General features: G+C 46.8%; 1 protein-coding gene across 2 annotated transcripts in view; it reads left to right on the forward strand.

Moving 5' to 3' along the window:
* Positions 1-25,414, forward strand: part of LOC139047121 (uncharacterized) — a 97,152-nt gene that overhangs the window by 41,873 nt on the left and 29,865 nt on the right. Inside the window, exon 3 of one of the 2 annotated variants that reach the window (XM_070521093.1) lies at positions 12,476-12,653. The exons of the other annotated variant lie outside the window; for it this stretch is intronic. Coding sequence (XP_070377194.1) covers positions 12,507-12,653 — 147 coding nt within the window. The 5' untranslated portion in view covers positions 12,476-12,506. The remainder of the gene's footprint in view (positions 1-12,475; positions 12,654-25,414) is intronic. 2 annotated transcript variants of the gene reach the window in all.

Consider the following 25,414-nt stretch of genomic DNA (forward strand, 5'->3'; position numbering starts at 1 on the left):
TCCTCAAACAGTTCAAGTCTGCATACCAAACTGTTACGTGTGGTGTACCCCAGGGGTCAGTTCTGGGACCGCTTTTATTTTCGCTCTTTATTAATGACCTCCCCAATGCAATACAGTGTTCTCAAATTTTGATGTATGCGGATGACACTGCACTTATCTTTACTGGCAACTCACTTGAATCAATAGAAAATCCTATTAACAATGAACTCCAACGTATCTCGACCTGGTTTCGTAATAATCATCTAACTTTAAACACTGAAAAAACTAAATATGTTATTTTTCGTTCAAAACAAAAGTGTATTGAATTAAGTGATTTTTCTATATGTGTTGACAACAATGTTATTGATAGTGTGTCTTCTTTTAAATATTTAGGGGTCATGTTCGACTGCCACTTGTCTTGGAAGGAACAGGTGCACAGTGTGTGTAAAAAGGTTGCGTACGGTTGTTTTACCTTGTCTAAGGCACGGCGGCACTTTCCACCTGCTATTCTTAGATCACTGTATTTTTCATTATGTCACAGTCATCTCAGTTATTGCAGTGAATCATGGGGAATCACATACAAAACGTATTTAACACCATTGCTAAGACTACAAAAACGTGCCTTGAAAACCATGGGATTACCTTCTTCGAATAGTTCTAACAATAACATTTTTGACGCAATGCAAATCATGTCATTCACAACCTTACGCGATTACAAAATAGCTCTTATGGTTAATAACATTATAAATACCAACTACCCCTTACCTCTTGGTGCATTCAGTATTCCCGTCCGCAACACTAGACAAGCGAGCAATGGCAATTTTAACCTACCTATTTGCCATAATGCGTGCGGAGAAAGACGAATAGAATTTACAGGAGCGAAAATTTGGAACTCGTTGCCAATTGAAGTAAAGCAAGCTCGGAATTTCAAACTGACATGCAAGAAACATTTTTTGGGAATGGAAGCAAGGCTACAAAGTTAGTTTTTCTTCAATGTGTTTGTGATTGCTGTCCTATATGTTATTTTGTATTGGACCGCTTACTAGCCTCATTGGCTATCGGTCCAAATATCTGTGTATACATTTTGTTTGTGTTACTCAATAAAGACTTCTTGATTCTGATTCTGATTCTGATTCTGAAAACGATGAGTTTGCAATGACACACTGGTGTTTGAAGCTCGAAGTAAGAAGTTGAGGCAAATCCATGCACTAACCATCATGCTCATTGCAGCTCCCTTAAACACGAGGGCCACGGTTCCATGTAGTATTTATTGTATGAAGCTCTATGCTTGAAACGGTAAACTGATAAACTCATTCTTCGTTAAATTAAACGCGTTCAGCGTTAGAGGGCAGATACTCACGAAAATGCGCCTCAGAATTCAGCAAGAAATCTTCGCTTTAAACGTGAGGTCGCGCACCTTCTGTCTGCGATGAGGAATAGATTATGGGACCCGGTCGTCGCTGTAATTCGCTACGCCTCTCTTATCTTAGTGTGGCGCTATAGAGCGTTTACGCTAGGCACATTAGATTTTGTTCTTTTCTCCTTGAAGTCGACCAAAGTCTCTTCAAGGTGATTATCAGTGTTGATGAAGCAGGAGGCATGTTGGAGGCAACAAAACTTAAGATATATTGCAACAAAAATGTTTACACAGTCAAATGCAAAGTTGGCTAAAGAACACTGATGCAAAACACACAAGTTAACAGCGCCTTACTCTTCTACTTTCTCTTAAGTTAGAGCCTAGGACAACTGTCACTACATACGACCAACCGAGTCTCACTGTTCTACCACTAAGTCGTTACGGCCCAGACTAGCATTGCATCGTACGGTGCTTACTGGTCTATCAGGTTTAGTGATTACATCCTAGACTGAGGAACAACCACCTCGTCTCGATTGTTATAGGTGAAAGAGCCAAAGAAAAATGGCGGCAGGACCGTTAGCCCTTCATACAGAAGCAGTTGCCAATGAGAATTCAAAGTCTGCTTAAGCCACAACCCAAAGGGTTGTCCTTACTCTCAAAAGTAAATGCATTGGAAAACAACCCTATTTTCCTTCTTCCCACAACTTCGCCTTCCCCTCCTATTTCCACGTGGTCAGTGAAGGCCTCAGCAAACACGCCAGGCACGCACGATTTATTGAGCCCTTCTCGAACCTCAGCGGCGTTTCTAGCCAGTAGGGGGCCTGGGCGCTGGTGCCACAACACCGCGTAGCACAGTCCCCCCTCAAGGTTTTTCCGCGTGAAAAAATAGTGACAGTTGGCGGCATCCAGGCTCGGTGTTCCTAAGACGACGTTCTCCAAACGCGATCTCCGCATGCGCACCGCGCCTCTATCTACGGCGCGCACTACAAGTTGTGACTCGACACCTCACGGGCTCTTCTCAGCGCTCAAAACAAGATGCACGTGGTTGCCGACCGGACACGCAGGGGAGTGAAGCCCCGCTCCATACGCGCAACACGTGGTAAACATTGCCAGGCCCCTCTAAACGTCGGCGGCGTCTCTAACCAGCAGGGGACTCGGGAGCAGGCGCCACAACAACGCGTACAGCCGTCCCACTCGAGGCTTGTCTGCGTGGACCTATTATGACCGTCGGCGGATTGCCAACGCAGTGCGCGTAAGACCGTGTTCTCCGAATCCGTTTTCCGCATCCGCACCGCACCCCCCCCCCCCCCCCCCCCGGCGCGCGCCGCGGCTCGTCACCCGACACCACGCGGGCCGTCCGGCCCCTCAAAAAACATAAACGGTTGCTGCCCGACGCGCTGGGGAGTGGACGCCTCCCTACTCACAAAACACATGGGCAACTCGCGGCACTGCGAAGGTATATACAAAACAATCATGCAGCCCTACACCGCTCATTCTGCATGTTCGAGAGATGAGCGGCCTAACAGCACGTCGTACAACGTGGCAATCCAAAGGTTTTCGCTCCGAATTCCGCTTTCTCTGCGAGGTACGCCGTGGTGGCTGAGGAAGGCGTTGATCGCTCCAGTCTGCAGTGCGTCTCGTCCTAGTTCGCCATTCTGCATGGCTAACCCATAAAATGTTCGCGTATACAACGATACCCACAATGAGTGGGATTAGTGTGATTTTCTGCATTGGTTTAGATGTTCCGGTTAACAAAGTTGTGTACGCTGCTATATCACCTGCACGTTCGTTCTGTAATCTTATGCTTTGCAACAGTTCGGATTTACCGTAAGGATAGGTGTACCTGCAGCATAAGGCGCTACTCCGCACGATAATGTGTCATGACAAAAATTATGATGGCGTTTTACCTTCTTTGTTCGAACTGATCTCTGTATTTTTGAAATCCGCCCCATCAGCTAGCTGTGCGGCACATTATCAGGTGGAATTCTTGAAGAAACGCCAGTAACCGGTATCAGAAATTACCTTTTAAAAATAATTACCAATAACATTTATCAATATTTGCTGAGAGCATCTACTGTAATTACAAAATTGAAACTCACTAGCGAATTCACAAGACTAGCAGCTCCATTGAAACACCCCGGCCATAAATAGGCTACAAAGTACCTTGGTGTTCTTTCAGCTTAAAATTTTGCCATAAGCGTACGACAATCAATTCAGGGCGATCTAAACAGAAACGCGAATGCAATTTTGGCCATATTTTCGGGACGAGTGCCTCGGAAGTGGTGCCAGTATTGGGCATTCTTTCAAGCAAACACAAACTATATATTGTCTTCAATTTCGCAATTGCAATTTATGTCGCAAGGTAAAAAAAATAAAAGAATTATACTGAATATTTTTATTAGGTAAAGCGATTTGTCATTATCGTACGTCAACTTATGTGGCTGTCCCGCGGCAGTGAGGACATTAGGCAGAAGATGCTTTTGGAATCCAAACTAAAGCCGAATGTCTCGTATGACTTATTCCGGTCCAAACAGTCAAGTGCGCGAACTCATTGCTGCAGTACCTGCCTCAAACAGGGCGTTAATTCACGTGACGCCCATTGCCATTTTTTGTAGATATGCCTCGCGGCGCGCAATTAAAGGGGCCTTGAACTAGCCCTAGGGATTGGTGAAATAACATAGTCCGCGAGTAGCATACGCTGCTGTGAACAAGTCTTGCTGTCGTATGCGGGGCGGGGAGCTGGCGAGCGCGCACCGCATAGCCATCATTTTCTCAAACGCTCGACAGAACCCACTTAAGGAAGCACAGTCCCGATTTATTTCGAGATAAGGCGGATTCAGTATGAGTTCCACTTCGTAAGGAATGACTTCTCCGTTGCGTGAGACAGGCAGCCGGGATCGTGAGCTGTTCGGTGTATCCTCGTCAATACGCGACTAGGAAATTGCAGGTAAGCACTGAAAGTTTTTTGTTTTTCTGTTTTTTCCACACTACGTTAAATATTGTTCAAGTTCGCCGACAATGTATCGTATATCTAGCCGCGTTCGTTGCCGCATGCGTGCGGGTGACACCGAAACCACGATGTTAGAACCATTGAGGAATACTATGTCATGTCACCTGTTGCGATCAGCAAAGCCCCTATTTCTCGGATAATTCAAACATATTTTCAAGCGTTTGGGATATATGAAGTTGACTAAAACTGACTCGAAGCGACCGCATCGTGCAAGATATTATTATTTTTAACGCGATTCAGAGTCGGCTGTATAGTTTTTGCCTGGCCGAATTGTGCAACTACGTGATTTCGGAACCAAGTGATTGCGGAACTACGAGGCCAGAGCCGTTTAGAAATCGTTCTATATCGAGTTACGCATCGCGATCAGCAAAGCACATCTACAGCGGACAAATCAGAGAAGTTTTCAGGCGTTCTTACGGTTAGCGTGTAAGACCCCGAGCAAAAAGGATGCTCAACCACCATGCCTCATCGAAACGGAGGATGGATCCCTAATTTGTTATGGTTCTCTCGAGTGATCGCCGTTCTGGCGGACGCCCCGCAGTGCATACAGGCCCCTGTTGTGCCCCTGTTGTATGTTTTCCTTGTTGTGCGGGAAAACCCCTTCCGCGAACTGCCCGACTCTACGGGAGACCCTTTTGCGCGGACCAACGTCGCCGAGGAAAGTGGAAGCAGCCGCAAAGCAAGAACGGGCACGTGCAATCTCGCCCAGCAGAGAAGGAGCAGCCGCAAAGCAACAACAGGGATGCATCGCCGAGGAAAGTGGGAGCAGCCGAAGAGCACCGAGGGGGACTCGGTCACGTGACGTCACGTGAAGATAGTGCCTACAATTTTAGTGGACCTATTTAAGGGCTCCGCAATTACTTTTCAAATCATTCATTCTCTTCTTATCCTTCACCGACATTTGAAGAAACAGTGCCAGTTCCGCCCTACAAGTCGTCTGGTCGTTGCCTGGTCGCCATACTCTACCGGACGCTTGCAGCCAACCTACAACGCCACGCTACCCAACAGTGACGTCGGTCCGAGGTGGGAGAAACGGCGTCGCAACAGCATGTAGCATTCACGAAATTGGCTGCAACAACTTCCGAAACGCGCTGCCGATTGCTGGGATGCCCGCTTTTGCTTTCAGAGCGAGCGCATCGCGCACGTCGTTGTTATGTTAAACACGAGTAGTATTACGGCCTGTGTATCGAAGAGAAAAGAAATTGTCGCGCAAAAGGAAGAGAAAAATACGATGAGAAAGTTTACAGTATCACGCACATTATCAGGGAAAAAATATCGTAGCGACAACAGTAGCAAAGATAACAATAGAAATTTTCATCAAGTAAAAACAGGTCATAGTTTGGACCCATATATTGCCTCTACATTTGCACTTATATTACTTTTCACGGCTTTTCTTTTGAACTCCTGTAGATCACGAGCGCGTATTCGCAACTGCTAAATTACAAGTATCGCAAGTGCGGCGGTAAAAGGGACAGCTGTACAATGCGTAGGACAAGAAGCCATGTAATACGTAGGACAGATAACTGGTTCACCCTTAGAGTTACAAAATGGGTGCCAAAGGAAGGGAAGCGCAGTCGTGGTCTGCTGATTATTACGTGGGCGATGAAATCGGCAATTGTTTATTTAATTAGTTTAGTTACTTATTTCAAAATACTGCCAGCTGCGTTTTGGCAGCCAAAGCAGGAGTGGTACATGGAAAATAAAAAGGGATAGAGTACAAGCAATGAAAATGTCAAAATAAAATTCGAACTCAGCAAGCTCACACACAGTGCAACAGAGATCATACTTGTACGCTACTGCGCAGAACAATAGCTCTAAAACTAATGACACGAGTTGAATAAAAATTCGGTACGAAAGGAATTGCGTGCCTTGCTAACAGCTGAGAAATAGCCGATAAGGAAGGGTTGGCAATACGCTTGTTCGTTACCTCTTGTGGAAGCCTGCTCCATTCTCTTATCGTTCTAGGAGAAAATGAAAATTGATAAGCGATAGTTCTAGCCTGGGGTACAATAAGGGTAAGTTCGTGCTTTCCGCGGGTACTTCTACACGTGTTAAACTGCAAGTATTTGTCAAAATTCATTTTTGTTTGGCCGTTGACTATCGTGTAAAGCATCTTCAGACGGTGTAGCTTACGGCGTTCCTCCAGTGTTGGAAGACCATACCTTGAACGGAGATCAGATAGGCATTAAAAATAAAGCTGAGGGCCCTTTTTTTGTACATTTTCCAGCCTAACTGTATCAGTCTTAGTGTGCGGGCCCCAAACGACATCCCCATATTCAAGTAGAGGACGCACCAGGGAAGTATAACCAACTAGTTTTGCCTTGCTTGTAGGTCGTCAATCTTCAAAAGTAAGCCGTGAACTGGTTCTTGCAAGGCATCAGTTTTACTCGTGTATTTGGTAACGGTTGAAGCTGTGTTATCCAATTTCCTGTCAATGGCGTACAGTTTGTCGGTAGACTCTTTAAGTTTACTGTTCGTCGTTTGCTTGAGGTCTCGTATGTCGTCGCGTATGATTTTAAGAATGTCTTCAGTAGAAGGACCAGGATTAGACTCAATGTCTCCACAACACGGTAACAAATTAAGAAAAAAGTGATACATCATCAATGTAAGATCAAGAATGGACCGTGGGCACGGCAGAAGCAAGAGGCATACGTTGTTGCTTCGGTAAGAATGAACCAAATGGTCTTGCATCCCCTACACAATAAAGAAGGGATTCTTGAGACGCATCGTCTCGGTGCTTCCACCGTGCCCACAGGTCGTGATCCGTGCAGTGCAGTCCTTTAAGTACACACATGTAGGAGACGTAGATGACGTTGGTATCACGTGAACGTCTGACGTAGCTCTCCAACTGCACAGGCTCCATAGACAATCGTCGGCACCGTGAAACGATGTGTAAACCCGGCAACTTGATGCGCAGTCGTAGTAGCATTAGGTAGATTGTCGGTGTTCACTTCCTCGGCCGGTACAGGTGAAGAAGTGAAAGAGACAGCCTGCACAATAAACAAGACGGGATTCTTGAGACGCATCGTATCGGCGCTTCCGCCGTGCCCACTGGTCGTGATCCGGGCAGTGCAGTCCCTTAAGTACACACATGTAGGAGACGTAGATGACGTTGGTATCACGTGAACGTCTGGCGTAGCTCTCCAACCACGCAGGCTCCATAGACAATCGTCGGCAAGGTGAAACGATGTGTCAAACCCAGCAACTGGAAGCGCAGTGTAGTAGCATTAGGTAGGTTGTCGGTGTTCACTTCCTCGGCCGGTACAGGTGAAGAAGTGAAAGAGACAGCCTGCACAATAAACAAGACGGGATTCTTGAGACGCATCGTCTCGGTGCTTCCGCCATGCCCACTGGTCGTGATCCGTGCAGTGCAGTCCTTTAAGTACACACATGTAGGAGACGTAGATGACGTTGGTATCACGTGAACGTCTGACGTAGCTCTCCAACTGCACAGGCTCCATAGACAATCGTCGGCACCGTGAAACGATGTGTCAAACCCAGCAAGTGGAAGCGCAGTGTAGTAGCATTAGGTAGATTGTCGGTGTTCACTTCCTCGGCCGGTACAGGTGAAGAAGTGAAAGAGACAGCCTGCACAATAAACAAGACGGGATTCTTGAGACGCATCGTCTCGGTGCTTCCGCCATGCCCACTGGTCGTGATCCGTGCAGTGCAGTCCTTTAAGTACACACATGTAGGAGACGTAGATGACGTTGGTATCACGTGAACGTCTGACGTAGCTCTCCAACTGCACAGGCTCCATAGACAATCGTCGGCACCGTGAAACGATGTGTCAAACCCAGCAACTGGAAGCGCAGTGTAGTAGCATTAGGTAGATTGTCGGTGTTCACTTCCTCGGCCGGTACAGGTGAAGAAGTGAAAGAGACAGCCTGCACAATAAACAAGACGGGATTCTTGAGACGCATCGTCTCGGTGCTTCCGCCATGCCCACTGGTCGTGATCCGTGCAGTGCAGTCCTTTAAGTACACACATGTAGGAGACGTAGATGACGTTGGTATCACGTGAACGTCTGACGTAGCTCTCCAACTGCACAGGCTCCATAGACAATCGTCGGCACCGTGAAACGATGTGTCAAACCCAGCAAGTGGAAGCGCAGTGTAGTAGCATTAGGTAGATTGTCGGTGTTCACTTCCTCGGCCGGTACAGGTGAAGAAGTGAAAGAGACAGCCTGCACAATAAACAAGACGGGATTCTTGAGACGCATCGTCTCGGTGCTTCCGCCATGCCCACTGGCCGTGATCCGTGCAGTGCAGTCCCTTAAGTACACACATGTAGGAGACGTAGATGACGTTGGTATCACGTGAACGTCTGGCGTAGCTCTCCAACCGCACAGGCTCCCTAGACAATCATCGGCAAGGTGAAACGATGTGTCCAACCCGGCAACTTGATGCGCAGTCGTAGTAGCATTAGGTAGATTGTCTGTGTTCAGTTCCTCGGCCGGTAGAGGTGAAGAATTGAAAAGGACGGCCTGCACAATAAGCAAGAAGGGATTCTTGAGACGCATCGTCTCGGTGCTTCCGCCGTCCCCACTGGTAGTGAGCCGTGCAGTGCAGTCTCTTAAGTACACACATGTAGGAGACGTAGATGACGTTAGTATCACGTGAACGTCTGGCGTAGCTCTCCAGCCGCGCAGGCTCCATAGACAATCGTCGGCACCATGAAACGATGTGTCAAACCCAGCAACTGGAAGCGCAGTGTAGTAGCATTAGGTAGATTGTCGGTGTTCAGTTCCTCGGCTGGTACAGGTGAAGAAGTGAAAGAGACAGCCTGCACAATAAACAAGACGGGATTCTTGAGACGCATCGTCTCGGTGCTTCCGCCATGCCCACTGGTCGTGATCCCTGCAGTGCAGTCCCTCAAGTACACACATGTAGGAGACGTAGATGACGTTGGTATCACGTGAACGTCTCGCGTAGCTCTCTAACCACACAGGCTCCATAGACAATCGTCGGCACCGTGAAACGATGTGTCAAACCCGGCAACTTGATGCGCAGTCGTAGTAGCATTAGGTAGATTGTCTGTGTTCAGTTCCTCGGCCGGTAGAGGTGAAGAATTGAATAGGACGGCCTGCACAATAAGCAAGAAGGGATTCTTGAGACGCATCGTCTCGGTGCTTCCGCCGTCCCCACTGGTCGTGATCCGTGCAGTGCAGTCTCTTAAGTACACACGTGTAGGAGACGTAGATGACGTTGGTATCACGTGAACGTCTGGCGTAGCTCTCTAACCGCACAGGCTCCATAGACAATCGTCGGCACCGTGAAACGATGTGTCAAACCCAGCAACTTGATGCGCAGTGTAGTAGCATTAGGTAGATTGTCGGTGTTCAGTTCCTCGGCTGGTACAGGTGAAGAAGTGAAAGAGACGGCCTGCACAATAAACAAGACGGGATTCTTGAGACGCATCGTCTCGGTGCTTCCGCCATGCCCACTGGTCGTGATCCGTGCAGTGCAGTCCCTTAAGTACACACATGTAGGAGACGTAGATGACGTTGGTATCACGTGAACGTCTGGCGTAGCTCTCCAACCGCACAGGCTCCCTAGACAATCATCGGCAAGATGAAACGATGTGTCCAACCCGGCAACTTGATGCGCAGTCGTAGTAGCGTTAGGTAGATTGTCTGTGTTCAGTTCCTCGGCCGGTAGAGGTGAAGAATTGAAAAGGACGGCCTGCACAATAAGCAAGAAGGGATTCTTGAGACGCATCGTCTCGGTGCTTCCGCCGTCCCCACTGGTCGTGATCCGTGCAGTGCAGTCTCTTAAGTACACTTATGTAGGAGACGTAGATGACGTTGGTATCACGTGAACGTCTGGCGTAGCTCTCTAACCGCACAGGGTCCATAGACAATCGTCGGGACCGTGAAACGATGTGTCAAACCCGGCAACTCGATGCGCAGTGTAGTAGCATTAGGTAGATTGTCGGTGTTCAGTTCCTCGGCTGGTACAGGTGAAGAAGTGAAAGAGACGGCCTGCACAATAAACAAGACGGGATTCTTGAGACGCATCGTCTCGGTGCTTCCGCCATGCCCACTGGTCGTGATCCGTGCAGTGCAGTCCCTTAAGTACACACATGTAGGAGACGTAGATGACGTTGGTATCACGTGAACGTCTGGCGTAGCGCTCCAACCGCACAGGGTCCATAGACAATCGTCGGCACCGTGAAACGATGTGTCAAACCCGGCAACTTGATGCGCAGTCGTAGTAGCATTAGGTAGATTGTCTGTGTTCAGTTCCTCGGCCGGTAGAGGTCAAGAATTGAAAAGGACAGCCTGCACAATAAGCAAGAAGGGATTCTTGAGACGCATCGTCTCGGTGCTTCCGCCGTCCCCACTGGTCGTGATCCGTGCAGTGCAGTCTTTTAAGTACACACATGTAGGAGACGCAGATGACGTTGGTATCACGTGAACGTCTGGCGTAGCTCTCCAACCACGCAGGCTCCATAGACAATCGTCGGCACAGTGAAACGATGTGTCAAACCCGGTAACTTGATGCGCAGTTGTAGTCGCATTAGGTAGATTGTCGGTGTTCAGTTCCTCGGCCGGTAGAGGTGAAGAAGTGAAAGGGACGGCCTGCACAATAAACAATAAGGGATCCTTGAAACGCATCGTCTCGGTGCTTCCGCCGTCCCCACTGGTAGTGAGCCGTGCAGTGCAGTCTCTTAAGTAGACACATGTAGGAGACGCAGATGACGTTGGTATCACGTGAACGTCTGGCGTAGCTCTCCAACCACGCAGGCTCCATAGACAATCGTCGGCACAGTGAAACGATGTGTCAAACCCGGTAACTTGATGCGCAGTTGTAGTAGCATTAGGTAGATTGTCGGTGTTCAGTTCCTCGGCCGGTAGAGGTGAAGAAGTGAAAGGGAGGGCCTGCACAATAAACATTAAAGGATCCTTGAAACCCATCGTCTCGGTGCTTCCGCCGCCCCCACTGGTAGTGAGCCGTGCAGTGCAGTCTCTTAAGTACACACATGTAGGAGACGCCGATGACGTTGGTATCACGTGAACGTCTGGCGTAGCTCTCCAACCACGCAGGCTCCATAGACAATCGTCGGCACAGTGAAACGACGTGTCAAACCCGGTAACTTGATGCGCAGTTGTAGTAGCATTAGGTAGATTGTCGGTGTTCAGTTCCTCGGCCGGTGCAGGTGAAGAAGTGAAAAGGACGGCCTGCACAATAAACACGAAGGGATTCTTCAGACGCATCGTCTCGGTGCTTCCGCCGTGCCCCCTGATGGGCATGGCGGAACTTGACAAGTTCGAATTCAAAAAGCCTAATTCGATAGCGCTTGGAGAGGTGTTATGCAATTACTTCTTACTTGCCTTAGCTGATTCCCGTTTGCAGAGGAAATTCGCAGGCGAAAGTGTAATCAACTAGCGCAAGACAGGTGTTATTGGATATCGCTGGGAGAGGCATTTCTCACGCAATAAACGTAAAAATATGCTGATGACGATGACTAAAATATGCGCTTGCTCTTTCCCTTCATTGCAAGGCGAGAGCCCGTCAGTGTCGATGCCTTTTGGTGATCTACGAGGGTTTATTTGCCAGTCACCTGCTGAAGTACAACGGCACGCCTGCGGTTAGAAGGACGTAGGTCCGCCGCCTAGATCGGCCCTGCTTAACTCTCCTAGGGCTAATCTTGGAGACCACTTCGACCGATTAAATACCTTGTCCGGTAACGCAAAGCACAACGTTGGCTAAGCTGCCCACAGTAGTGGGCACAGAGTAGTCACCATTGGCCGACGTTAGACCGCAGTCAGTCACCAAGCATAAGCTGCATTGCCAATCTTCCGCTGGCCTGCACACGCTTAGGCACACTCTTGGACCCTTCAAGTGCAATTTCTTTCCGTGGACGATTGTTCACGGCAACGTGTCACTGGTTGACAAACGTTCTTTACCACGGCTGGTTGAGTTTTTAGAGGCAATAAACAATTTTTCTTCACTGTTCAAGCGCACTGTATCTGTGGTATTATTCCTGCTTACTTCACGAGAGTAAAATTGCGTCGATTTACTTTCATTTCGGTGTTTTTCAGTCGTGCTACGCCCATGAAATTGTGCCGCAGCATGTTGGCGCTGATTTTTAAACGTTGCTCCACCCATGAAACCCTGGCACAGTTACCGGGTGGACGGCGCGTGACGAGTCGCCATGTCCCAGCCCGAGGTTGGCGGCAAGAGCAAGGACGCGCAGCCGGAGTCGGCCACAGCGCCACCCTCGGTGACGGTGTACAAGCCTGCGGGTTCGCCGGCGACGTCCTCCAGCCGCCCGCCAGCATCCTCGTCCAATCGTGCCACTGTGAGCACCGTCACTGTGTATACTGGCTGCCTCGCACGTTCCTTTCGTTCACTTGCTTGTGCATATTGTGATTTCGTTCACGAACGTATTCGCGGAAGCACTGCTACATGCTGGGCCAACTATTGCAGTTTCTTGAATATCCTGGCGAGGAGGCGCAGCAATACACGTCGAAAAAGAAAAAGCGAAAAAGGTTCACTTCTATTTCTGCCGAATAGAGCTAATAGACAGAGAATGCGAAACGAAAACTGCTAGTACAGGCACAGTATAGTAACGCAAAGCCAGGTTGTGATCTCCATTAAAAAAAATTGCTTCATTCTTCTCGTTTACAGCCATCGCTCTAGCAAATTGCTTTACGAATACATGCAACACAAGACAGACATAATTAGAGCATATCAACACTGGGCCAAACGCGGCTTCATATGGGCAGATACCGGCAGGAAGACCGCCCGACGTTGCCATAAACTGCAGTACAAGATAGTATTGGTCCATCCCTTTGCCGGCTAACTTAGAGCAACTTCAGTCGTGTAATAGGCAAGCCAGTGTTGACCCCGTGGACGAGTCAGTGGCGTTCCGCGCTGTAGCTTCAAAACTCGCTCTCTGCCATCGCATTAATGCCCTCAGCCTCAACTAACTATATAGACTTTGTTTCAGTTCACAGATCACACGCATGTTGTCACAGTTTGCCATCATAAATTGCTTATAGCTTGCGTATACTGAATTTATGGCACAATTTCGTCTGCATGCTGGACGAAAAAGATACCATCGCCAAGTGGCATGAACAAAAACATATCACATACGCATAGTTTAACTCCGGCTGGTTATGATCCAATTGCCCTATTTTAGTCTAACAAGGAAAGTGTAAATAAATAGTGATAAGTAACTATCTCTGCAATTATGCAAATTTGGAGTTGGTCTTGATTGCTGTTCTCCGCTGACACATATGCGGCTGCAGCTTTTCTATCATACGGGTTCTTTTCAGTTCAACTCCGGTGCAGCGCAGACCGTTTAAATAGAAATAAAAATCACGATGATAGTACCCGCAAGCTCTTTGTTATTCCAAGAATAATGCTGCAGAAAGCTAAAAAAAAACACCTGGACACTTCTTACGATGACTTTATGTGTAGTAAAAAATAATGTGCTAAAACGACAGCTCTGCTGCATTCACATTTGTCAAAAACTGTTTTCCTCTTTCCGTAGCCTTATACAACGTTAAGCACCCGGTGTTGGCTGTTAGTAAAACTTTGATTTGGTCGAGTTGGTTCATGGCTATTCAAAAGGCGGAGCGCGACTTTTTTGGAAGATTGTTTTTGGAAGATGTGTCCTTTATGTGCTAATTATGATTATATCGATGGCAGCACAACGACGAACTTGGAATTAGAGAAATGCAGCCGCTGGTGCTGAACACGTTGCTGATATTTTCTGAATTTGTAGAGAAGCAACACGTGGCGTTAGCAAAGTTAACAAGGACAGTTAGAATAATACTTACAGGCACACTTGATGGAAAAAAAAAACGCGAGCGATTAGGAAAGCGTCACACAACGGAAATGTTCCCCGAAAGAGCGATGCCAACCTCGTGCCATCGTGGTACAAGGCAGCGGAGGGTACACCCTTACTTCCACGCACATCCGGGCCGACAAGAGACGGCGGAGTCCACGTTTTGCGGGAATGAATGCCTCGTTGCCGCCCACCAATGAGTTGCGCTGCGGGCACACCGAAGCTCGCCTGCTCACTTTGTTCTCAACTCGCGGATATTGTAACAGTGCGCGTGGACAAAAAGCTCCATACAGGACAACCGAACGCACTCTGTTGCATTGTCAAGCACCATGACTTGGCAGCAGCGAGGGCAGCGAAAGTTCGTTCCTCACACGCCTGTTTTCGGTTATTGCAGTTGACGGCGCGCTGGCAAAAATCGACGCAACAACACGTGGTCTACTGACTGTACCGCCACGATTGCTGACTGCACCACACGTATCTAGAGGCAAATCGACGCATCGACACGTGCCGAGGCACGAACACTGCCTGGCGATGCAGGGACACTACTGATGCAAACACCACCAGGGGAACCTTCCTATAAAACCTGCTGCATTGGAGCCCTGAACCTCACTTGGCAGCAGCGAGGGCAGCGAAAGTTCGTTCCTCACACGCCTGTTTTCGGTTATTGGAGTTGACGGCGCGCTGGCGAAAATCGACGCACCAACACGTTGTCTACTGACTGTACCCTCACGATTGCTGACTGCACCACACGTATCGAGAGGCAACCCGACGCATCGAGACGTGCCGAGGCACGAACACTGCCTGACGAAGCAGGGACACTAGCGATGCAAAGCACCACAAGAGGAACCTCCCTATAAACCCTGCTGCATTGGAGCCCTGAACCTCACTTGGCAGCAGCGAGGGCAGCGAAATTTCGTTCCTCACACGCCTGTTTTCGGTTATTGCAGTTGACGGCGCGCTGGCAAAATCGACGCACCAACACGTGGTCTACTGACTGTACCCTCACGATTGCTGACTGCACCACACGTATCGAGAGGCAACCCGACGCATCGAGACGTGCCGAGGCACGAACACTGCCTCGCGAAGCAGGGACACTACCGATGCAAAGCGCCACAAGGGAACCTTCCTATAAAACCTGCTGCATTGGAGCCCTGAACCTCACTTGGCAGCAGCGAGGGCAGCGAAAGTTCGTTCCTCACACGCCTGTTTTCGGTTATTGGAGTTGACGGCGCGCTGGCAAAAATCGACGCACCAACACGTGGTCTACTGACTGTACCGCCACGATTGCTGACTGCACCACACGTATCTAAAGGCAAATCGACGCATCGACATGTGCCGATGCACGAACACTGCCTGACGAAGCAGGGACACTACCGATGCAAAGCGCCACAAGGGAACCTTCCTATAAAACCTGCTGCATTGGAGCCCTGAACCTCACTTGGCAGCAGCGAGGGCAGCGGAAGTTCGTTCCTCACACTCCTGTTTTCGGCTATTGCAGTTGACGGCGGGCTGGCAAAAACTGACGCACCAACACGTGGTCTATTGACTGTACCACCACGATTGCTGTCTGCACCACACGTATCTAGAGGCAAATCGACGCATCGACACGTGCCGAGGCACGAACACTGCCTGACGAAGCAGGGACACTACTGATGCAAAGCACCACCAGGGGAACCTTCCTATAAAACCTGCTGCATTGGAGCCCTGAACCTCACTTGGCAGCAGCGAGGGCAGCGGAAGTTCGTTCCTCACACTCCTGTTTTCGGCTATTGCAGTTGACGGCGGGCTGGCAAAAACTGACGCACCAACACGTGGTCTACTGACTGTACCGCCACGATTGCTGTCTGCACCACACGTATCTAGAGGCAAATCGACGCATCGACACGTGCCGAGGCACGAACACTGCCTGAAGAAGCAGGGACGCTACCGATGCAAAGCACCACCAGGGGAACCTTCCTATAAAACCTGCTGCATTGGAGCCCTGAACCTCACTTGGCAGCACCGAGGGCAGCGAAAGTTCGTTCCTCACACGCCTGTTTTCGGTTATTGCATTTGACGGCGCCCTGGCAAAAATCGACGCACCAACACGTGGTCTACTGACTGTACCGCCACGATTGCTGACTGCACCCCACGTATCTAGAGGCGAATCGACGCATCGACACGTGCCGAGGCAAGAACACTGCCTGACGAAGCAGGGACACTACCGACGCAAGGCACCACCAGGGGAGCGTTCCTATAAAACCTGCTGCATTGGAGCCCTGAACCACACTTGGCAGGAGGAAGGGCATTAAACGTTCGTTCCTCACACGCCTGTTTGCGGTTATTGCATTTGACGGCGCCCTGGCAAAAATCGACGCACCAACACGTGGTCTACTGACTGTACCGCCACGATTGCTGACTGCACCACACGTATCGAGAGGCAAATCGACGCATCGACACGTGCCGAGGCACGAACACTGCCTGACGAAGCAGGGACACTACCGACGCAAGGCACCGCCAGGGAAACCTTCCTATAAAACCTGCTGCATTGGAGCCCTGAAGCTCACTTGGCAGCAGCTTCGAGGGCAGCGAAAGTTCGTTCCTCACATGCCTGTTTTCGGTTATTGCAGTTGACGGCGTGCTGGCAAAAATCGCCGCACCTACACGTGGTCTACTGACTGTACCGCCACGGTTGCTGACTGCACCACACGTATCGACAGGCAAATCGACGCATCGACGCGTGCCGAGGCACGAACACTGCCTGACGAAGCCGGGACACTACCGACGCAAGGCACCACCAGGGGAGCCTTCCTATAAAACCTGCTGCATTGGAGCCCTGAACCACACTTGGCAGCAGGGAGGGCATTAAACGTTCGTTCCTCACACGCCTGTTTGCGGTTATTGCAGAAGACGGCGCGCTGGCGAAAATTGACGCACCTACACGTGGTCTACTGACTGTACCGCCACGATTGCTGACTGCACCACACGTATCGAGAGGCAAATCGACGCATCGACACGTGCCGAGGCACGAACACTGCCTGACGAAGCAGGGACACTAGCGATGCAAAGCACCACAAGAGGAACCTTCCTATAAACCCTGCTGCATTGGAGCCCTGAAGCTCACTTGGCAGCACTGAGGGCAGCGAAAGTTCGTTTCTCACATGCTTGTTTTCGGTTATTGCAGTTGACGGCGTGCTGGCAAAAATCGCCGCACCTACACGTGGTCTACTGACCGTACCGCTGCGATTGCTGACTGCACCACACGTATCGACAGGCAAATCGACGCATCGACACGTGCCGAGGCACGAACACTGCCTGACGAAGCAGGGACACTACCGACGCAAGGCACCACCAGGGGAGCCTTCCTATAAAACCTGCTGCATTGGAGCCCTGAACCTCACTTGGCAGCAACGAGGGCAGCGAACGTTCGTTCCTCACACGCCTGTTTTCGGTTATTGCAGGTTAGCAATCATTTTGTTACTACACAAGTATAATTCAATTGCTGCCTCTCTGCTGCCAAAGTGATAATTTGGTGTTGTGAATATGCGCGAATTAGCAACGTTTCGAGAAGAGATGAGAAAAGAAATCTGCAATTGAGAGAGAACTACGGAAGGAAATAAGAGACCTAAAAACAGTGTGAGCTTTTTGAATGAGGAAGTCGAAAAATTAAAGGGAGGAAACGTTGATCTTGAGAGGGACAAGTCTCTAAGGAGCATCAATGAAAAGCTAGCTGAGTGCGAAGCTTTGAGGAAACAAATGTCTCAACAGGATCAGAGGATCACTGCCTCAGAACAATGTTCTCGCAAATGTAACCTTGAAATTAAGGGAATACCTAAACTTGCTGATGAGGACCTTCCTAATACCCTTCATAAGATTGGCACCCTGTTAAATGTTCCGATCTCGAAAGATGATGTTGAAAAGTGTCGCCGTGTACGTCCCAAAATTTCCACTTCAAACCCGAACATAGTAGTCCAATTCTAGAGCCGCTCCAAACGCGATTCGGCGCTTCAAAAAGGAAAGAAAACGCGCATTTCGACAAAGGATCTTGGCCACTCCTCTAACAAGCCTGTGTTCATCAATGAACACTTATGCCCAGTTTTAAGGCAACTTCTTGGCATGGCAATAGCTAAAAAGAAAACCGCAAACTGGAAGTTTGTGTGGACGAATGATGGGCGTATTCTTGCACGGAAAGATGAAAACTCGCGTGTTCTGCACATTCGTGAAGCATGTGACATTGAAAAGATTGCTTAGAATCGCTGTGCGCTGTTGTGGCGCATCTTTTCTTTCGCCATGGCGATATCATCTCGTGACGTTAATAATCTTGTAGCGAGTCGCTTTCGCGACAAACTGTGCTGCTTTCATCTAAACATTCGTTCAGCACGACACAAGGAAGATGAACTACCTGCTTTTCTTAACACCTTTTCTTTTACTTTTGACATCATAATGATTACGGAAACTTGATATAATCTAGAAGACCAGGTTTACAGGCACGATAGTTATAACACTTGCTTCCTCAACCATACGAATGAAAAAGGGGGTGGACTTTCTGTTTTAGTAAAGAACGACACAGACTCTCGAATAGTATCAGAATTTTCTTTTATTATTTCCGACATTGAATGCTTAACTCTAACGTCACGTAATTACGTTTACTCTGTCATATACAGACCACCTGATTCATCTGTAAATAATTTCACCAGTGTTCTTGAACAATTATTCAATTACGTAAACGACAACAATTTAAGACTAATTCCTGGTGGCGACATCAACATCAGTGTGCTAAAGTTTTGTCCCGTCGTAACTGAGTTTGTGGCTATGGTTGTGTCAAATGGTTACGAGATAATAACAGAGACCCCCACACGTATCACACCAAATTCAGCAACATTAATTGATGTTTTTATTACCAACATAAACAAAGATAACGTGGAGTCAGGTGTATTGTACTGCGATATAAGCGACCACCTAGCACTTTATCTTTTTACAGACAGTACTACCAAAGAGCCGACGGAGTTACCGACTAGAACAGTTCAAGACATCATGCCTCTTACCTCGGCTGCTTTTAGCACAAGTCTTTCCCAAACAGATTGGAGTACAGTCTACCTTTCATTAATTGCAGATTCAGCCTACGAGACATTCATAGCTTTCCTTAAACAAATTTATTTGAAGCATTTCAAAGAAAAGGTTGTAAAAGAATGCCGTAAAAATCGAAAACCATGGATAAATTATGAATGTTTAAATATGATCAAAAGGAAAACGAAACTCTTTAGTAGGTTTTTAAGAACTAGAGACATACCAGACCTTAAAACATTTAAAGAATTCCGAAATAAAGTAAATGCGTTTATTAGGAAAGAAAAAAGAAATTATTTAAGTCAACAATTCGATCCAGACTTCTGCAGTGGGAGTGCAAACATCTGGAGGAAGCTTAATACGTTACTGCACAGGACCCCTATTTGCCCAGGAATTACAGAAATAGAAATGGATTGCCGCATTGTTAAAGATCTAGGGCTTGCTGGAAAATTTAACAACTTTCTCATAAACGTTGTACAGCCAACGCAACAATTACAGCCAACGGTAACTCGTGCACAGGCTACAGAAACGAACAGCATCTTCTTCGCACCAACCGACGATTAGGAAATAGTCTTAACGTTCTCTACGCTAAAGAACACCAGCGCACGTGGTATAGACGGTTTTCAGATATCTCCGATCAAGCATGTAATCCATATTATAGCTTGTGTGCTCACTTCACATTTATAACCTGTCTTTATCGACAAGCTGTTTTCCAAAACAAATGCAAACGTATGTTGTCACTATGCTACATAAAAAAGGAGACAAAAATGACCTTGGGAACTACCGACCCATCTCCATATTACCGATATTTTCAAAAGGCTTTCAAAAAATTATTTTTAGAAGAGTTATAAACTTTTGCACCAAATTTCACATAATAACAAAATCGCAATACGGTTTCATGAAGGGCAGGTCGACTGAGACTGCTTTGCTAGCCCAAAAAGAAATAATTCTAAAATCTTTTGAAGATAGGAAACTCTGCATTGGAATCTTAATAGATTTTTCCAGGGCCTTTGATCGTCTCTGTCACTACACTTTAATTGAAAAACTAGAAATGTATGGTATTCGTGGCATCCCACTTTCACTCTTGAAATCATACCTTAAGTGCCGATCGCAGTGTGTAAAAATGAACAATTACTGCTCTTCTCTTCAGCCGATAATCACTGGGGTACCACAAGGAAGCATTTTAGGGCCGCTGCTTTTTAACTTATACAAACGACGTTGTAAAAATTAATGATAAATTTAGATATATAATCTATGCCGATGACACTAGCATTTTCTTCACCGGTAACAATATGGGTGCATTGACTACACTTATCAACACTACATTAGAGAACCTATATGCATGGAGTGAGCAAAATTAATGAGTCATTAACGCATCAAAAACAAAAGCTGTTATTTTTCACTCGCGGATGCAGCTTACTTCTCCACGCAATGCCTTACGCTTAGGTAGCGCGACGATTGAAATCGTAGAGACGGTTAAAACTTTAGCAGTGTTTTTAATTGTATAATGTCATGGGAACCACAAATTAATAAGCTAATAACTAATATTTCCAAATGTGTAGGTATACTTGCACGACTGCGTTCCTTGCTTCCACTTTCCGTTAAGATAACACTTTATAACAGCTTGTTTTTACCGCATGTCAGTTATTGTTTCTTGGTATGGGGAAGTACAACAGCAACGAACATTAATAGACTATACAAACTACAGAAAAAAGCGATTAGGCACATTGCTAATGTTGACTACTATGCACATACGGGTGAATTATTTAGGCGGTTTAAGATTATCCCAATTCATCAGCTTTACGAGTAATACCTAGCGATAATATATAAAATATCCGTGCTCAATAGCAATCGAGCTTTTTTGTATATTTTTCAACTTGAACGATACACTATCCCATACCCTACTCGTCACCAGCAACACTGGATCATTCCATTGTGCAGAACACACTTTGGTCGACAAAAATGCTTCGCTTCACTGTTCCTGTTTTATTAAAGAAATTAAATAAAAAAGATAATAATTGAAGAATGTGGCATACGTGTTATTAGGGAAGCACTTTTATCATGAAATCAACGCAATATTGTTTATCACTAACTATACTTTCAGTGTATATTGGAATTTGTCTTCATGTATTATACTGTATAATTTAACCGTAAAGGAATCTGTATATGTATATTTTCAATTCATGGTGAATCTATGTGTATTATGACTTGTAAATATTAACCCCTTCTTGCTATGAACGAATTTTGTTCGTCAGTCCTCAATGCATTCCATGTATCAGGGAGGCTCGGATTCCCCTCAAGTGACTGATGTCACTTTTATCCCGAGCCTGCCCTCATCCTTGAGATGAATATAAATTGATTTGATTTGATTTGATTTGATGACGAGCTTCCACACAAAAAAAATCTTGGCTGCAGTAGCGTCTACTGTACGGCTGAGTAGACCATAAATGTGATTGCTTTGGCGCAAACAACAAAGGGCGGAAGGAAACAAGGTGAGCGCCAGTGTACGGAGTGCACGAAATCGGACGCGCTGACAAACACGCAGTATCGCTACATATATATAAAGCGAGATAAACTGCCTTCTGACTCGCAGCCAAATCAACTTTCTAAGGGGTTGACTGGTCACGTTAGTTTTCTCTACGCAGGAGTACTGAGAAAACAGAATTCAACTAAAAATGCCTATTCGGAACCTACCGGCACTTCAAACGCACACGCACGATTGAGTTATACAAATTCTGTTGGATATAAACTATAAGAACACAGTAGACTTTCTTGCTCAGATAAAGGTCTGCTGACTTCACTTCGTGCAAGGAATAAATTCACGAAATTCCAGCAAACGTGTTTGCAGGCAACCACACGACCGGCTATGCCGGCACCTTTCTTTAAGAAAGCTGCTCGGTTATTTACTAGCGAGAGCAGCGTCAACTCCTGTTCCTTTGCTTCTCGTAACCTGTCGTTCTGATTGGCTAGCATTTTTCTGATAGGCGGGACGTGATCTTGGTGCGATTGGATCGGCGACGGCGTTCTGCACTGAAGCATGCTTTGGAGAAGCGTTAATCGCTAGTTCGACCGCGAAATGAGGATTAGCCTCAAAGATCATGCTTTAGCTCACGGAAAATCCACTTTCCCTTCTCAGATACAGGCATAATTAGGGAATGCTTTTGTTGGACAACTGCTGGACCGATTTCAGTGAAATTTGTTACATTTGAGAACAAAAATTATTTCAGCTTGCTCTTTAACGATATTTATTTACGACTCTGAGTTTCTTTACTTAACTTACCAAAAGTGACGTCTGAAAATGTTGACGAACGAGGTTTACAAGTTGCTTACTCTGCATCAAAAATAGACATCGGAGTTCTGCAAGCTACATCTGTTAGAAAATTTAAATACGACAAACTTGATATATAAATGCACAGCTGACGTGAAGTTGTTAGAACGTTTGCAGTATTCTTACCAACGAACTAGGAGAACAATTAAGTACATTATTCTTGTCCGATTTCATAGTGAGTAAGGTTTAGGTTTACAAAGTTATGAAATACTATTCTATTGCTGATTTACAGGGTTGTAAACACGATACTGGAGTTTATTCAATGTTGCTTTTTCCAACACTTGTTGAAGAAGATTAGCAATCTAAATGAAAGATTCCTCTAAAGTAATAACTTGATTTTACCTATTTATTTTTTAAGCACAATAAAGTCCACCAACTTTAGAGCAGTGGTTGCCTAGAAAATAAATTTCTCCATTTCGATGCATTTATACAAGAACTCGTCCATTCAAGACACATAAGAAGAGCTAGGTGTTCCTCGCCGGTTTCTCCTCAAAGACAGGCGCCTAGCAACGGCCGACAAAGCAAAACAAGTCACGCCAGCGAGCCCCGAAAACTGAAGACCCCAATTTATAGCCATTTGTGGTCGGGGGCTGCGGGCACTGATGCAAAGAAGCAGACCACAACCGCAATGCACGCAGTTTGTCTTGAGTGCACGCTTACCGCCTGTATTGGAGTGCCGTGGCTTTGTTGTCAGCCTGATGCCAAGTGCGTGCTATGCTGACAGCTGGAGAAGGATGCCAATATAGCACTCAAAATAGCGTACAAAATTAAAGGATTCTTGCTGCAGCGCATGCCCAAGCACGCGGCGAGCGATTGCGTTTTGGTTTGTCGAAGGTACTAACTAACATTGAACCTCAACAGACCGGCATGCTGCCGACCAGCAAGGCTCGAGCCTGATGAATGTTGGAGCATACTATTGAAACGCGCAAAAGGATTGTTTGTATATATATTTGGTGAATGTTATTTACTAGCCAATCAGCATTGAAGTATTATCGCTCAGCAGAAGACGGGCCTTCCTCTATCTGAAGTTTCTCGCATGTTATCGCTGTTTTGTCCATCGTTTGTTGTCACCAAACCTGGTGTCATCTCATTGCATGCACCAGATGAATTGCATTGTACTCTCTGTAAAGCACCCGGGTACCAGCGATTATGCTGGTACTTTCGACGGCTCATCTAGAAAACCAACGTGCTGGACGGCTCATCTACAAAACCAACGTGCTGGACCCGCAGATCAGAGTTCTGCGATTGCCAAATGTGCACACCGCTATCGTTGTGTTTCAAGTGTCACTTGCTTTTGTGGGGACAGGTTTTCCCAATAAATGTTTGGTTTCGTCATTCACGATTTTGCTGCACTCTTTTTCATCATCACTACATAGTTACACTATTCTGTAGGTTCCGCTGTATTTCGAAATGACGACACTTTTAGCAAATCAGACAGGCTGAAGCAACCCTGTGGGCCAATCAGAGCAGAGAAGATGGCACATTTGGCAATATGGCGGAATTTGACAATCTCAAGAACCGTACTGCAGGTCGATCAGCTGCGGTGCGACATTGCTTGCACTCCGCTGAACATATAGTACACTCTGTTCGGTTACAGCAGAGGGTACCATATGAAACATTTATGAAACAAGCGTCGTAGCAACCATTCGGAGAACGAGGTCGTGGGATGGAATCTAGGCCGCGCGGCCGCATTTGGATGGGGACGAAATGCGAGAACACCGGTGAATTTAGATATAGGTGCACGTTAAATAACTCCAGGCGGTCGAAATTTTCGGAGTCCTCCCCAACGGCTTGCCTCATAAGTGGTTTCGGTACGTTAAACCCCATATTTTTTTAACAATTCGGAGAGTACTCGGAAAAGTTGGCTCATCCAGAGGCACTCCATTGTTTTTTATGAGGAACCTGCTGCTATATTCCGGTGGCAACTTATATCCAGTGGCAATTTAAACGTTTTTCCGTTCACAAAACACTGCGGCTCGCGCAAGTGCACGGCGCGCGTCGATCAGCTAAGCCTGAGGCGGGCAGGAAGAGCCGCCGACTTTCTTCGTGTCGATTGTGTTAAATATATGTCACATCATGATAATCCTTTCATGTCTGCTATCATGTTCGAGCACTCTAGAATAGTACACTTAATCGACTCGCTAAGCCTTTCTTCGTCTTGTGGAACTGACAGTAACTATAAATTTCTAATACAGACTAAACATTGCCCACCTTTTGGCTAAGCTCTTAGAGCAGTCGCTTGATCATGGTATCCTTCTTTTGACTGGAAGATTCGCAGGGTGGTTCCTGTTCATAAATCAGGCAACAAACATACGCCATTAATTTATTGACCCATTTCGCTAATAAGTATCCCTTGCAAACTGATGTAGGACGTATTGTACAGTCATATCTTTAACCTTTTGAAATCAAATTCTTCCTTTACGTCATCACACGGCATCACACGGCTTCAGGCTTTCGCTTTCTTGCAAGACACAGTTCTTTTCACTCACCGCTTGCACTCTATACTAGTCAAGAATTCCAGAATCGATTGCGTCTTTCTTGACTTTTCGAAGGCTTTTGATAAGGTTACTCATGTACTGCCTACGCGAAAACTTCCCTCTTTAAACCTTGACCGTAATGTACTTACCTGGCTTGAATACTTCCTAATCAATCGCCGACGATATGTTTCTGTCAACGGTCATGATTCACTCTGAATTAACGTAGCATAAGGAGTTCCGCAAGGCTTTGCTTTATGTCCATTACTTTTTCTAATATATCCGGATTACAGACTCGCCCGATTGTGTGTCATCTTCAATTCACCTCTACGCCGATGTCTGTTTATTGCATTCTGAGATTCGTAATGATAAGGACCAGGAAATTATGCAGACTGATCTAAATAGCATCGCCGTTTGGTGTA

The sequence above is a fragment of the Dermacentor albipictus genome, chromosome 6, assembly GCF_038994185.2.
Source record: "Dermacentor albipictus isolate Rhodes 1998 colony chromosome 6, USDA_Dalb.pri_finalv2, whole genome shotgun sequence".
NCBI classification, from domain to species: Eukaryota; Metazoa; Arthropoda; class Arachnida; order Ixodida; family Ixodidae; genus Dermacentor; species Dermacentor albipictus.